The 15,630-nt window shown below is 37.5% G+C and overlaps 1 protein-coding gene across 1 annotated transcript; it reads right to left on the reverse strand.

Moving 5' to 3' along the window:
- Positions 1 to 5,054: 5,054 nt before the first annotated feature.
- Positions 5,055 to 14,803, reverse strand: LOC139740625 (solute carrier family 22 member 3-like). Its single transcript, XM_071651209.1, has 9 exons — positions 14,639 to 14,803; positions 11,525 to 11,785; positions 10,893 to 10,996; positions 9,930 to 10,084; positions 9,157 to 9,325; positions 8,287 to 8,425; positions 7,528 to 7,616; positions 5,566 to 5,775; positions 5,055 to 5,145 (listed from the first exon to the last, which is right to left on the reverse strand). The coding sequence occupies exons 1-9, from the start codon at positions 14,801 to 14,803 to the stop codon at positions 5,055 to 5,057; spliced, it is 1,383 nt and encodes a 460-aa protein (XP_071507310.1).
- Positions 14,804 to 15,630: the final 827 nt, after the last annotated feature.

Here is a 15,630-nt window from a genome sequence, read left to right on the forward strand (position 1 = left end):
TAGGGTTAGGCTCAGGGTATAGAGTTTGGTTAATTGTTAGGATTAGGTTCAGGCTTAGGATTGTATAGGGTTAGGGTCAGGGGAAGGGTCAGGGTGTAATTGCCCTAGACCCCTTGATAGAAAGTACCAAAATAATTTGCCTCTCCACTTGTGATGAAGACATATATTCTCATTATTTGAAGACAAACCGATCAGGTGCTGGTGGTACTTGACGTGATATCTGTAAGCAAATTTATTTTTGACCAATTAGAAGTATGTGCCAGACGATACCCAGAGTAAGCTGACCAAGGACGACCAGTCAGAAGGGCATCCATTCATAAGACAACACAAGCATTCAAATTGAACTTTATTATTGTCGGATTTCGCTCAGATTTTTGCTGATTGTGTTTGTCCATGATAATTCTTATCAGGAAGGTTTTTTTTTTTCCGATACCAGTACTTTTGCCCTCTCTGCATCAATTTGGCGGTATAAAAAGAAGTACTGACTGAAGTACTGGAATCTGTGTCTGTTCCGTTGTTTGCCAAATTGATTGTGAATAAATATTGTAGAACACATTGCACACAACTGAATAAAACACCGGTGGGTGCACATGACCATCTGCCCTATATGTACGTGATGGCTGTACTGAATTCTATATAAAAAGTAAACAGTAAATCTATCTATATATTCATTATAATTATATATATATATATATATATATATATATATATATATATATACAGACAGACAGACAGACAGACACACACACATATACATATATATATGTATATATACATATATATATATATATATATATATATATATATAATCCATATATATATGTACATACATAATGAATAACTCCTTCTGTTACATCAAAGCAGTCGAGACGGTTGTTTTTATTTCACTAAAACAAGATTTTGCGTTGACCGAACAGTTTATTACAGATCGAAATTGCAATGTGACATGAAAACAATTTTGTTATATACGCTTACTGAAAATATCTACCACGAAAACAGATTTTGGTTGCCATCGCAATGAAGACCTGTATCCAACACTTGCTCATAAGGGAATTTTGTAAGAGTGATATTAAAGCAGATAGTCCCATACAACAGCATTGTTAAACAATCTTCGATCCCCATCAACGTAACAAAAAAAAATCAACAACAACAACAACAGCAGCCTAGCTCAGAGAACAACATTACTTAATAACAGTGAGAGCTAAGTAAAGGCCTACAGCATCTTTTCTGTTAGCATCTGATAAACCTTTCCCGTATTTAAACTCAAAATCAATGGGGATAGAAAAAAAACCTGTACAATGTACTTCACATGAAGTGATGAAAACCTTGTTTCCTGTGTAGCAAAATAAACAGGCAAATTTTGACAGTTACAAGCAGACCTACACTTCTTCATAAATCCACCATTCCTATTTGGAAAATACAATATACTGTGTTATTTAGCAATTTGAACTGAACTTGATCTTTTAATGTCTTTTGATTTTAGGGAAAGCGTCATATGCTTGAGCTTTTTTCCCCGTGTTCCTTCTATACACCCTCTATGCACGTACACGGGTTATGCGGCGAAGTGGTCTACGTTCTGGTGACGTTGATGTGTCAAGCACGCGGATGACCCGATTCTTTTCCTTTTTTATTTATTTTTGTGCACAGGGCTTAAACTACCAGAAAAATAATGGTTCAGCATCAGAAAAGAAGCCTAAGATTACTGTTTCGTGTGCTCTTACCTGGATTTTATATGCACATCCTGCTTTTAAGTCCAGGGGGCATTTCATGAAGGAACTTGTCGGATAAAATGTCCGACAAGTCGATTACATCCGAAAAGTTCAGAGAAATCAGCCAATCAGACTAACGAATTTCTCAAAACTTGTCGGATATAATGGACTTGTCTGGGGGCGTTTTATGAAGGAACTTGTCGGATAAAATATCTGACAAGTCAATTATATCCGACAAGTTTTGAGAAATTCTTTAGTCTGATTGGCTGATTTCTCTGAACTTGTCGGATATAATTGACTTGTCAGATATTTCATCCGACAAGACCTTTCATGAAACGCCCCCCTGGTATTTTATCCGACAAGTTCCTTCATGAAACGCTCCCCTGAACTGCGAAATTGATCACAAAAGTACGCTGCATTTTTATAGTTTTTTTAAGCGAGGGACATTAATGGAGGGATGTCTTTTCTATTATGTCTCTACATTTCACCTGTTTAATGATATTTGATTGTACTTTAATACAATACATACAAATACTGGCCTCTATTTCAATTTACTAGTCTGTGTTTTTATCATGATATTTATTCTTCAACCCATTGAGGACAGGCTGATTTTGCTACAACACGCATTTCCCATCACGTTCAAAAGTATACTCGCGACTAGTCATCAACGGGTTAAATGTGGATACACGCCAACATGCATGAGTGTTACACAGACTATAAATACAAGCTACTACTACCCACAATGATTACACTGAACTCTTTAGAAATGCACAACGCGTACAAGTTTTGCAGACCAAACAATAAGTATACAAGTTGCTGATATGTTTCAATGAATGTAACAGATAAAATACATGAATCTATAAATATCAAGACCAGAATCGATCTTATCAACACCACAATAGTCGGTCGCTCCTACAGTTCTTAAACCCATTGGATTGTTGTTGTTCAGAGAGCGTTAAGGTGTAACACCTGTCAAGTCCATGTCATACAAACTTGCTCAATAAGACTGATAGAATGAGAGAATGACTACGTGTTCTCTCGAGTTTAAAAGCAGGAGGAAATTTAATCTTCAGCGAACAATTTTGTCACCCATTCAAATGCATTACTATGCAAGTTTTGAAAATGCTGCTTTGTGAATTAATGATCTGCAGATAATGCATACAAGATTTGAAGATATAATCAATCTGGCTCCCGATCTTTGTGTTGAGATCAGGATAAAAATAAGACGACCTATACAGTGCGTATCAAGAAAAAGGTAATCCAACTTTGGACAGCTACCATTTCATGATTGTCAGCTATCGAGAGTGCAATTTGTCATTGTTCTGTACTCACTCATGCATGATATTTGTCAACATAATTAGGTATCAATGGAAAGAGGAAGAGTTCTTCTTTCCTCGCAAGCAACCTTGTGCTCTCTATAGCTAACAAGTATGAAATGGTAGCCGTCCAAAGTTGGATTACCTTTTTTTATACCCACTGTATTTTCAGGTATGTTTGATCTTTCACACCCTATTTGTATCAAATTGGCATTATTCTCCCCAGAATAATATGTGCGATTCACAGAATGATGTAAAATATGAATCTAAATTCAATACATCTTACTTTAAACTCACTTCGGTATTAAACCTGGAACTTCTAACCTATACACAAATCACCATCAATCGCACGATTATACAAGTATTTCGTCAGGATAACTCCGGTTGCATTTTCATTGATAGAAACAGAAATAGCCAGCATCAAAAAATGGATGACACTAAATTTGTAAAACTATTATACATTTATCTTTAGAAGTAAAGACATGACATGACATCAATATTGAATAAAAAAGTTTGTCCCCTTAATTGAAAATTGTGGTGGTTATCGCTGGAGCGTCGGCGTGTTGTGGGGGAGGTCCCTGGCATCTTAATCAGAAGAACCATGGTTCAGTACGTACAGCAATGGATAGATTGTAAAGACCACTATAGGATTCTTTTGACTTAGGTCGAAAATAGGTGTAGCTGCCAAAGCTGATATCATAACAATAACAATAACAATGTATACTTCTCTTGCAAAACACTTTGATTGAATAAGATCAGAATTCACCGCAAATAACTAGTATGGATATTTGTCATGGAAATGATGGATGGAAGAAATGAGATCTGCAAGACGGGTAAATAGTAATGACCGGGTAGCTTCAAAATCTCATATGATTCGTTGTTTAATGAAAATGTTTATTTTCTTTATGACTTGCGATACTCCTGAGGTTTCTCTTATACTATAAGGTTCTCTCTTGGCAGGCACTGAAACAGAGCAAATACGAGACGAGTTTATAGAGCTGATCGAACTTTAGACCTAGCATTGTCAAAGAGTGACCTTCGACGGCCTTTCTTTGGGTGAACTGCGATGGACCCTTTTCCAATGAGACGCCATGAATCAAGGACAGCTTTCTTGGTCAAAGGATCACACCGTCACCCACAATTTCTAGCTCTCTCCACAGCGCCGAGTGAGGTCGTCCTTTTTGAAGTAGAACTGATTACAATCGACCTGCCAGGTGTTTCAGTTTGCTTCAATGTGCTTCAATCTACAAGCGATTGTAGTTTCCTTTCTATTTTTGACAGGCTGCATGATAATACTGCCCTCAGCAACGCACAACCCAACAAGCCGATGTTCTATTTTCTACTCGAGCCATTGGATGTGTAAAGTCTGGACGTCCTTGAATATTAGCATCCCTAACATAACTGCCGTAGTAAGTGATTGTGGTCCGGTTAAGGATTGATTGATTGATTGATTGATTGATTGATTGATTGATTGATTGATTGATTGATTGATTGATTGATTTGATTGATTTGATTTGAATTTATTTCCACTTTGAGTACACGAAAGTACGAAACAAACATAATTGTGTTACAATGATTATTACAAGTCGTATACTGTAATATTTTGTTCATTTGTATATTATTATGTACAAAAATAGTCGAAACAGTACATCACTTGCAACATTTGCAGTCGTAAGAACCAAAGTGGGGGAGCCTAAATAAAAAGCATAGCTTGTATTACTTAGGGCCCGCCCCCCCCCCCCATCATAATGAGACACATATAACAATAAACAGAGTATAATACATTGTACCGGAATGGCATAAAGAACCACAGCAATAACTAAAAATGAGAGAGAGAGAGAGAGAAAGGGGCGTGGCACGTGTATCAACTGATTCATAGTCTGTATTTCTGTGAGTAATAATGATAATCGCGGCTTTTCAAGTTGGAACACTTTGTGATCAATGTGCTTCATGTACTTTTGCTGATTGTACCATCCGGCCGTTAAAAAAAGGACTGTTCTCGTAGTGTCTTGTTCGTGGCTGAATGTTTTCAAACATGTACATCCAGTTCTCCGCCAGAAGCTTTTTGATACGGGTAGGAAGTCGCCTTGATTCCTCGTCTTCGTCTCCGCCCTCCTTGCCTGCAAAAATTGGACCAAAAAAAAAAAAAAAAAAGATTTTAGTGAGAAAGATGCAGCATCAACATAACGACAGTTTGTCTCACTCTAATATATTCGGGTTTTTTTTTTCTGTATCAACATTGACTATATCACACACGTATTAAATTGAAAATACACAACATTGCTGTAAGTGAATACATTTACACACTCAAAGATGTACCAAGGAAATGTTATCTTTATATGAATACACATATGTCTACATTGTAGCGATAGAATTAACTATCTGATGTTCTGCTTCAATAAACATGCGATCTTTCTTACGTCCCTGTAGTTTGTTCTGATTATACAATTATCTACGTTAAACCTAATACCAAATTAGACAAGGTTTATGGACAAGCATCTTCCGGGGGTTTGTATAGGGAAACCGATATAAAGACGTACCAGCCAATGTTCTCGGCATCGTGCAGGGTCTCTGGAATATTCTTGCCCTGAGTCTCCGGGAGAAAGAATGCCGCGGCACCTGCTAGGATTGACACAGACCCAAAGATGAGAAGAGGAAGCGGCACCCAGACCTTACCCAGTCGGAGGAACTGTGGACACAGGATGTTGGCCAGGTTGGAGAAGAAGTTGGTGGTCCCTATCGCTGTGTTCCTGATGAAGACCAGATGATACGGTTACTATGGCAACAGTCAGTCTGTTGAAGCTTATAACATTGGTTCTGATAACATTCTTATTGACATAATATCAAGGTTAATTATATTGGCAGTGTAAAATAAAGTTTTATTCGAGACCTTTAGCGTGAAAAAATATTATAAAGACTCCATGAGTAATATGAAAACAATTTGCCGTAATTATATAAAAAAGTGAACATTAAATCGTTTTGTGATTCCTAGAGGTAAGCCTCCAGAACCCTGTCATTTCATTCAGTAACTAAAAATAAACGAGCTTGTGAAACACCTCATTTCCTTCATACCCAATCTTTGTAAATTCACTCCACCGTGAGCGGATACACCGGGTAGAGCCGCATACCTGACTGTTGTCGGAAAGATTTCTGCTGCTTGTAGATAGATGATACAAAATGACGCAGTGATGGCAAACTTTCCCAGCATAGCAACGCTAGCTCGCCCAATACCGTATGCTGCGACATCCACATGCAAAAAAAAAAAAAAAAATAGAAAGATCATTATGATAAATAATACATCTTGATACTGAGACTTTCATCATCATTTACATGAAGAACAAAACAGAAAAGCCCTAAACATGCCGAGTATCAGGTATCATGGACGTCGTATATATCTGTCCGATAGGCATTAATCTAATGAAAATTCAATTTCACGTTTAAAAAAAAGAAAGGTGAGAGAAAACATAACCCATCTACAAAATGAAATTACTTTCCTCTACGAAACTAAGGCACATGCACATACAAACACACACACACACACACACACATACACACACACACACTCCAACATGCACAACCGCTATCAACCAAATCGGATAACACAAGACAAGCTAAGGATGTGCGCGCAACCCAAGATACTTACGGATAAATATAGTGGCTATGATCGAGAGACCACTCGTGAACATAAAAAACATGTAGGTGGGTCGTCTGCCCCAGTATTCGATAGGATAGATCACGCCACAGGAGGCGGGAATCTCCACTACTCCAGATATGGCAAAAGCGATGTATTTGTTCACACCGAGAGTGTCCGTGCTGAGCGATAATCCGAAGTAAACGATTGTGTTGACGATGCTATGGGATGTTAATCAGAAACCCGGAAAGAACAAACGTAATGATTTACAAATGTAATGATTTTTGATATAACAACAGGAATGAAACCTCTAGAATGGATGTATGGTCATTTGGTCTGTGTATTGTATTACTCTGTTAATCACACCTTGAACCCGGCGCCAAAGAGGCAAAGGATTACACTCACAAGGGTGCCATCATCTCAAGTTTGCCGATGTAATCATCCAAGAGACCAAGTCATGTTAGTCAGACAGTCATGACAAGAAGCGCCCTCTCAATGTTAGCTGCATAATCGTTTCTTCTGCACTCATAGCATCAGAACATATACGACACAGGGTATAGTATAGAAAATCACATTATGTGTGTGTAAGTGGCATGTTTGTAGAATATGTGTATATACATGCATCATCATGTATGTATATGTATGTGTGTGTATGTTTATGTATGCATGCATGTGCATATTGAAGGATCTTATTCAAAAGACTGCAAAAGAGAAATCGCCTGGGCAGTGATGTCTCTGTAGACGATTTGAAAAGTCGATTATGAAATAACTGCTGTGTTGTTGCATCAACATCAGGTAGGGCTAAACAAGACGTGATGGAAATGGACAGACAAAAATGTAACGTTGAGGAACCCAAATATAACCAACTTACATTTGAAAAACAATGTTGAGCGAGTACAGTCTTAAACGTGGCATGCGTAGTAAATCGAAAAGTCCCTCTTGCAACTTGACCTCATCTCCCTGCAGGTAAATAAAAATAAAAGGCAAGTAAAGGCACGTTCTTTGCATTGTCAACACAACAGTGAAATCATTGGGTTAAAACGCTATCACAAGCCATACCAACAAAAGACTGTGAAAATTAAAGTAACAAAGAATATAGAATAAAGAAAACAAAAGGAAAGAAAGTCATTGTCGGGGGGGGGGGGGGGTGCGCGCTCAAACTTCCTAATTGACCGGCTTATCGACCGTCACGTGATCAAGGTAAAGAAGGGTCAGTCTGCTGATGAAGGCTGTACATAGCGTCGACAAATTCCGGAAATTAAGTAGTGTGCATTAGGATCAAAGTTACTGTATAACACCAATCTTAGATATAAAAATTTTTAATAATCATGTGACAGGGACCACGGAATGTAAATAGTACCCCTGGTTATTTGGTTTGTTTGTTTGTTTGTTTGTTGGTTGGTTGGTTGGTTGGCTCAATGGTCAATGCTCCCTACCCCCGTCTCCCATCCCCTCTCCGATCTAGTGCTCAAAGCACTGACTGAAATCTTTACGATGCTTTATGAGGAGAGTTGAAGTTTCTTGGTTTCAGCCAGAAAATTAACACACTCGACATCTTATTAAAACTTCTCGCCAAGTATATCATCCACTAAAAACAGCAATAACAAATGATGATATTGAAGAAACTCACCGATTCAGGTACTATATCGCACATCGTGAAGCTTTCGCTTAGTTTCCTTTTGTTGCACTTGGCTAACCGTCGCATTATTTTTCGGGCTTCAGGTTCGCGCCCTTTTGACACCAACCATCTGGCGGATTCCGGAATGATACTTGAAAAATCACAGACAGAAGCATAGAGAAGAAACTCACAAACTTTCCTAAAATATCTTATGTGAGCCAGCTGACAGGGGAATTCACCCAGAATGTATGGATTTATTGACAGTATAGCAATTAAAAAAATCGAGTATGTACATTCAAAACTTATGAACAGTTATCAGTTTTGCTTAAATCCATCATCTCTTCATAAGAAGACTTCAACAATTTCTGACGTTTCAGTAGGGCAAGATATAAAAGATATATAAAGAGAATTCAACATATTACGTAATATATTAACTTGTAGCTATTAGCATAACGAAAAAGCACTTGAATACTTCGTTCAGAAGTCAGGGGGAATGATATTACTCTGATCATAATTTCGAAATAATTCATATGCTATTTTCACCGAAATAAAATAATGTTGACATCATTTACTAATTATAGTCTTCTTATTACAATAGTGGGACCAAAACTTTACAAAATATCAGATTTTCCACAAACTCCACTAATGTGCATTACTACTATTGCTGCATTCACCCGATCAATATTATATTTATCTTAAATTCAAGGGGCGTGCTTTCAATGTGAATGTGAGAGAAAATGGTTTTACATAAAATATTAATGTTATGTTATTTTGAAATCCCATTTTAAAGATTCTGAAAGCATGTTTGTCCTCCTCCCCCTTCTTTTTACACCAAATTGTCAGAATCATTGGTAATATGAAGGGGCATGAAGTTTGTCCTACCAGAAAAACAGGAGGAGAACAAATGGTACCACGGATATGACCAGATATAGCTTCCTCCAGTATCTGATGTAGTAAGCAATGAAGGCCAATGACATGTATCCCATGGAAAAGACCATCCAAATCACGTTTCCCGCCACATTACGCTTGGACGGTCCGACGAATTCATTGGCTGTCAGAGATGGAAAAGTCGCAAGAGGTGCATTAACATCTTTGAATAGTGTCATTCTACCCGGTCACCCATGTAGGGCCTACTTATACTTGACATAAAAATTCAACCATGATATAAAGATTTCCGATATTGAGAAAGAATGGAAGCTTTGTTACATCCGCAATCACTTATGAATCTACTCATAAAATGATAAATCTTGGGCTACAATACATAGCATGAGTAGGCACTGGTTCCCTCGTCTGTAATTTAGATTTAAGTCTTATACTAACGATGAAAATTGCCTTCCAAAGTGCTCGCTCCGGGTTTATTTTATTCGCCTAAGTACCTACTGCATATCCTCTTTGGTCAGATCAATTTCTCTCGATATTGATCTTAACCTAACATATGGTTATATGTCTTCATTGCCCCCCCCCCCCCCAAAAAAAAAAAAAAAAAAAAAAAAAAAAAAAAAAAAAAAAAACACACACAAACAAACAAACAACACCAACAACAACAATCTTTGTGAATCAGTAACAGGCTTGTCATGAAGATAAACATCCTGTAAGGACCAATGACGTGAGTTCGGTACGCTTTAGAAGCATTGTTCTGTAAAAGCAACACTTACCGAGAACAAAGGCAGAAGACATGACTCCCATGACGGACGCTCCTGCCACAACTCTGAAGATCAAAAACATCCACATGCCCGTCGAAAATGACACCGCCACACCCGCTGCCGCGTGTGCGACCAGACACAGGAATAGGCTGCGATGGCGACCGATTCTTGGGAAAGCGGAACCAAACAAAAATGAAAATCTTCGAGCTTTTGCAATATTTTCTTCTTCTGCCTCTGTTTCTCCTGCTTGAACTGTTATACAGCAACTTTATCCCACTGCTTCTCATGCTGATCAAAATGTCTTATGCAAAAGCACCTAAATTTACTGACGTCAATATCCGAAACAATAATCTGTCATTACTGCAACCATTAGCTCGGCTTTACGTTGTATCTTCAACACCTTAATTTTCTCCACCCGATTGGTTAACTGCAGTCTTGGAAAACGCATCCTAAACTTGTTCCTTGGTCCTTCTTCATCGTATTCACATTGTGGTACCATGATTGTCGTTGTCGTAATATTTAGGCTTTGGCTTGGACCATGCCCGCCACGGTAATGTATAAAACAATAATTTGAGGAGTGATTTATTATATTATATTACATGTAATATCATATGTAATTTCGCATCCGGTGAAAAAAAACCACGCATCATTGAAATCTGCTCTGCCTCCTCAGGAAAAAGGTCTCCTTTCTCATCTCGTGTTAAATCGTTTACACAGCAAAACTGATAATCAACACTAATTGGACTATATTACGTTATTTGATCATATGTTTTTTTCTTATATTATTTTGACCATTATATAAAAAAGACTTTTAAGTGAATGTGTATGACTTCTCCTTTTATTTCAAGGTTGAGAGAAAAGTCCTCTTCAGTACCTGAGTTATACTATGTTATATTTGCAGAACAGATATCAAACAGTTCTCACCTCATTGGCATACATTCTGTACTTTTGATATTTGCGATGATATACTCTCACCTATCTGCCATTATTCCACATAGCACAGCTCCAATAGCATTGCCGGCAAAGTACAGGGATTGAGAGAGAGGTTCCAAATACTCACTTCCACACACCAGGTCAAACTGAATTGCAGAAAAGAGAGGATTTCAACTGTGAAATATATCTATAAGAATAATATATATGTTTATATATATATATACATATATGTATCTATAAAGATAGATAATTATATGATTATATCTCTATGATGGCCTAATTGGTGAACTTACTTTCTTACAAAATATAATTTGCCTTCATTTCATATCCAGGCCTCGTTTATCTTTAGATACGGATATATTCGTTATTTGTATATCTAAAAAAAAACCCTCTACAAATAAACCAATAGACGAACGACATAGACTTACGAAGTTTCATAAGACAATCTCCACTTCTAAATCACCAGAGACAAGTTGCAGTTTTGTTAGACATCTGATGATTTTGTCGTCTTCTTTTAGTGGGTTTAGAAAATATTCTAACCTTATCAGGGTTTCAAATGTTATTTCAGCGATGTTTCCTTGCCTTAGTCTTATATCTCATATTCCCTCCTTGAGTATATTTTAAACCCATCGGATGGAACGCTCCGTATGTTCCCATCCCATTATCAATCTCACTTCTTGGTTGACGGTCAAGGATCCGTCGCTCGCTTCGGCGTATTCCCAGCCGGCGTCACAGCCGACGAGGCCGCTACCGGTAAGGTCCAAGTCCGGACTGAACTCCACACCCGTCACATTGTACCGCCGACAGGAGGCGAACTGCTTTTCACCATCTTTGGTATAGTTCCAAGGGATGCCGGCTTCTCTCTTCGCACTGGAACAGCCCCAAGTCGTATTGAAGCCATAAGAATCACAGTCTACTGAGCTCCACTCTGGTATCTTACAAAAACAAAAACAAAAACAAAAATAAAAAAACGACAATACGAGTTAGAAAAATCTAAATAACACAATCAAAAAATGCTCCAGACACGTTAATCGCTCTTTGCCGTCAAGATATAGGCATTAATGAGGAATATTTCAGGTCGAAGTAAATGGGCTTTCTCTATCTCCATTTGGCGACATTTAAAGCCTGAATGAGGTTCGGAGTCCGTGGTCTGGGGCTGATGTCCAGGTTTTCTTCCAAACATCTTGTGGATGCTGTTATATCCTAACTTAACCTTTAGTCGACATTGTTTGAAATCGCGGCTGTGGTGTTGTCCTCATGGAGTTTGTTGCTTCGTATCACCAAATAAGACCTTAAAATCTTGAGACGATATCGACCTGAAAACTGATCACAATAAGCGTGACAACGCTTTCGAATATCCCTTCCACTTTGTATCAACTGGGACAGCATCAGTAGAGAACTATGCATGATACGAGTCTACCAACAGAAGAAAACGGATTTGAACAGTTCTCATGAAGCAAAATACTGTCCAATATGTACATATACTAATATATTGCACAACTACTGCTGCTCGATGTGCTCTTGTTGCATTTGCGAATTGGTCACTTCACCATACCTCATCTCCACCACCAAAAGCGATCTGATTAGAACGTGAATGTTCCCATACAGTATGTACATTGTGTTCCTAAAAAAAACCCAAACAAACAAACAAACAAAACGAAAATGAGTTTCATATTGCAACTTTTTGTTGTCATAATTATTAATTTGCTCTATAAGATGTACATGACTGGAAAGATAAGCTTCTATTCTTTAATTTCATGCACAACTCAATGTTCATTATGAATGAGTTAGAACACTGGACAGTGGTGCCACCAAATTTTCATTTGCACGCGCAAATTGTGACTTTGAGTGAGTTTTTTTAAAACAAAGTTCTTGACTAGAATAACTTTCTTCTTCATATGAGACCTTATGCGTAAAATACGAATGACGCATACTGCTCGAGAGAAAGTTGCATGAAAACATGCTTCATTGCTACTTATTTGACGGATAGTTGAAAAACAGGCATTCAGCTTTCCCGACTAATAAAAGCAATATATAGACAATGAGCTTAATATCTGTGCAAGTGAATTCCTTATATCATCATCCCCACCCTCATGTTTGAGTAAATTCATCGAAGCCTGAAGGCCAATGTAATCTGCCAAGTCGGGAAAGCTAAATGGTTTCTTATTTAACTATCCATCCATCTGAGTACAATTGAAGAATATTTTCAAATTAAGTTTTCTCCAGCAGGCGTTAATAATTTTTTATTATTAGTGGAGATGAGGATTGGGCTTATAACTTTTTGCGGGATACCAAGAATGATCTTCTTTTTGCAAAAGATTGGCGAAGAGGCCTGGGAAACTCACTCAAAGTCGCAATTTGAGCGTGCAAATGAAAATTTGGCACCACCAACGTCCATTGTTTTGAATCATTCATAGTGAACATTGAGTTGTGCATCAAATGAAAGGAGAGAAGCACATATTTCCATTCATGTACATCTCATAAAGCATATTTATATTTTTAATCAATGTATATATACATATAAATCCTCTGGCGCTTTACAAATATCACTATAAAGTGGTAATATCATTAAGCTATAGTGTTTTTTTTTTTATGTGTGTCCGCGCGCGTTCAAGCGATTATGTCTGTGTGTTTGTTTGTGTGTGTTTATCTCAGCACATGACCGGAAGAAATGGTGGTTCGGTCAATTTTGATAGTTATTACGTAATTAACACTGTCATCACGGTGTGCTATGACCCTTTGACAGTTGAAATACGGTTTATTATTTTGGTATGTGTAAAGCCTTCTAGATAGTCACGATCATCCTTGCACAGATTACTGTTTATCTTGAACTTCGATGAAATTTATGACTACATTAATTTTCATTATAAAAGGATGATAAATTCGCCTCTCTTACACAAATTTGCATCTTTCAGTGTCAATTTCAGTTGTCAGTTTCAGTTCAGTTTGATATTTGTCAGAAAATGATATATTTTGGAAATATAATATCCGTACTTTTTCACATGCACAACCTCAGAGACAGCATTATGAAACCTTGCGAAAGAAATATACAGTAAATGTCATAAAAGGACTTATGCAGATACACAGTTAAGATGAAATAAAGCTTGATACGTAAATACAGGCAAAAGGCTGTAGTTACAACTGTTTTATCAAAGACACGCTTACATGGAACACAAGAAAAAAGAACGGATATCTAATCATTATGGTAAAAGATTAACACGCTACATGAGTATTTTGCAACAGTATTAGACGACAATAAAAATTTGAAATAATTTTTTCTTTGTTGCTTATTGCTTTTGTGCTTTTTCAAAGCTGCTGTCCTTTACAATGGTCTTTAATTTTGTTGTGCCTCTAAGTTTAAAGGGTAGGAATTCATAAGGTCTACTTCTAACACTCGGTTGATAAGCACATGGTAAGTGCTGAGACCATGAGGATAGTTTGTTCAGTGTGTGAACGGTGTTTGCTCCAATTCTGGACAACTTGTGTCTGCTCCACTTTTGTGACTTGTTTGTTTAATCAAATCATTGGCCTTGTTGTGATCAAGGGCCATTGTTCAGGTCGATGAATGACCAATTGAATGATAACCCCTGACCGGCTTCAAAATAACCCCGAATGACAGTCAATGACAGTGCAACGTTTTGGATTTGTAAGTGCATGATTATGCAGGTGAATTGTTTTGATTATTTTGATGGCCGAACTAGACACCAAATTACCAAATGTTGTGAATAACTATTGTAAGTATATCCATTGCTGACCAAATGAACATTCGTTGGAAAATGTTAACTTACTGTGCACCAGTGCTCCGGTTCGCCAGACGTGAATACCGTGACAAGGGTTTGCCATGATATCACAAATTGAAAAAGGCACAGAACTCCATATATCACGATCTGATAGCGACCGAACTCTCCAAGCTCGACCAGGGTGTCATCAAACGTCCGTTGTGGTTGTGTCATGTCGACCCGTTGATGACGAACCTCAGGGTATCTATACTCGTGGAACGCGTTAACTGGATCAAGGAGTTATCTCCTTGACTGGAACAAGACGTTATGCATACACTCCAGGGAAGTGTAAACAGGAGTCCTGAAGATGCGGAGCAGGAATATAAAGTACGTACTCTTTTTTTGTTATTCATGTCACCGATGCGATGCGGTTGACCGGGACTACTTCCCGCAAAACAAAAATACTACGCATCGAAGTGTTTCTCGAGATTATGTATATGAACCAAAAAATATATTATACATGTGCATAAATCATCTTGCTGTTGGATTTGCCCCAAACTATTTAATCATTGCGTAATATTCGAAACGGCGACAGAAACATCATTATATCAAGCCATGTAAAGTCACTGTTTTCATCTGAGCATCCATTGGACGGGGATAAGTCACAGTCTGTGTTTGTTTGTTTGTTTGTTTGATTGATTGATTGATTGATTAATTGATTGATTGATTGATTGATTTTATTTCTGCAAAATAAGAATATGTACATTACTGCTCATGAATAATACAAAGAAATTATCAGAAAAAGTACATGAAACTGGATGGCCCTACTCAGCAACCCCTCATGGTGGTCCAGCGGTTCAGAAGAAAACATCCTCGGTATATCCGATATTAGCATACAAATTTATGTTAATATAAATCTTTATGAAATCAAAATAACATCCATTATTACACTCTATTCATTCTATACAACACTATTACCATGATTACAATGAGCCAAATCAATGAATTCAACAAATGAATAGGCCTACATCTATGCTTCAAAGAAAAAAATGTATATAACC

This window comes from Diadema antillarum, unplaced genomic scaffold (genome assembly GCF_040938485.1).
Source record: "Diadema antillarum isolate AM-2024a unplaced genomic scaffold, OU_Dant_1.0 seq00000870_RagTag, whole genome shotgun sequence".
In the NCBI taxonomy this organism is placed as follows: domain Eukaryota; kingdom Metazoa; phylum Echinodermata; class Echinoidea; order Diadematoida; family Diadematidae; genus Diadema; species Diadema antillarum.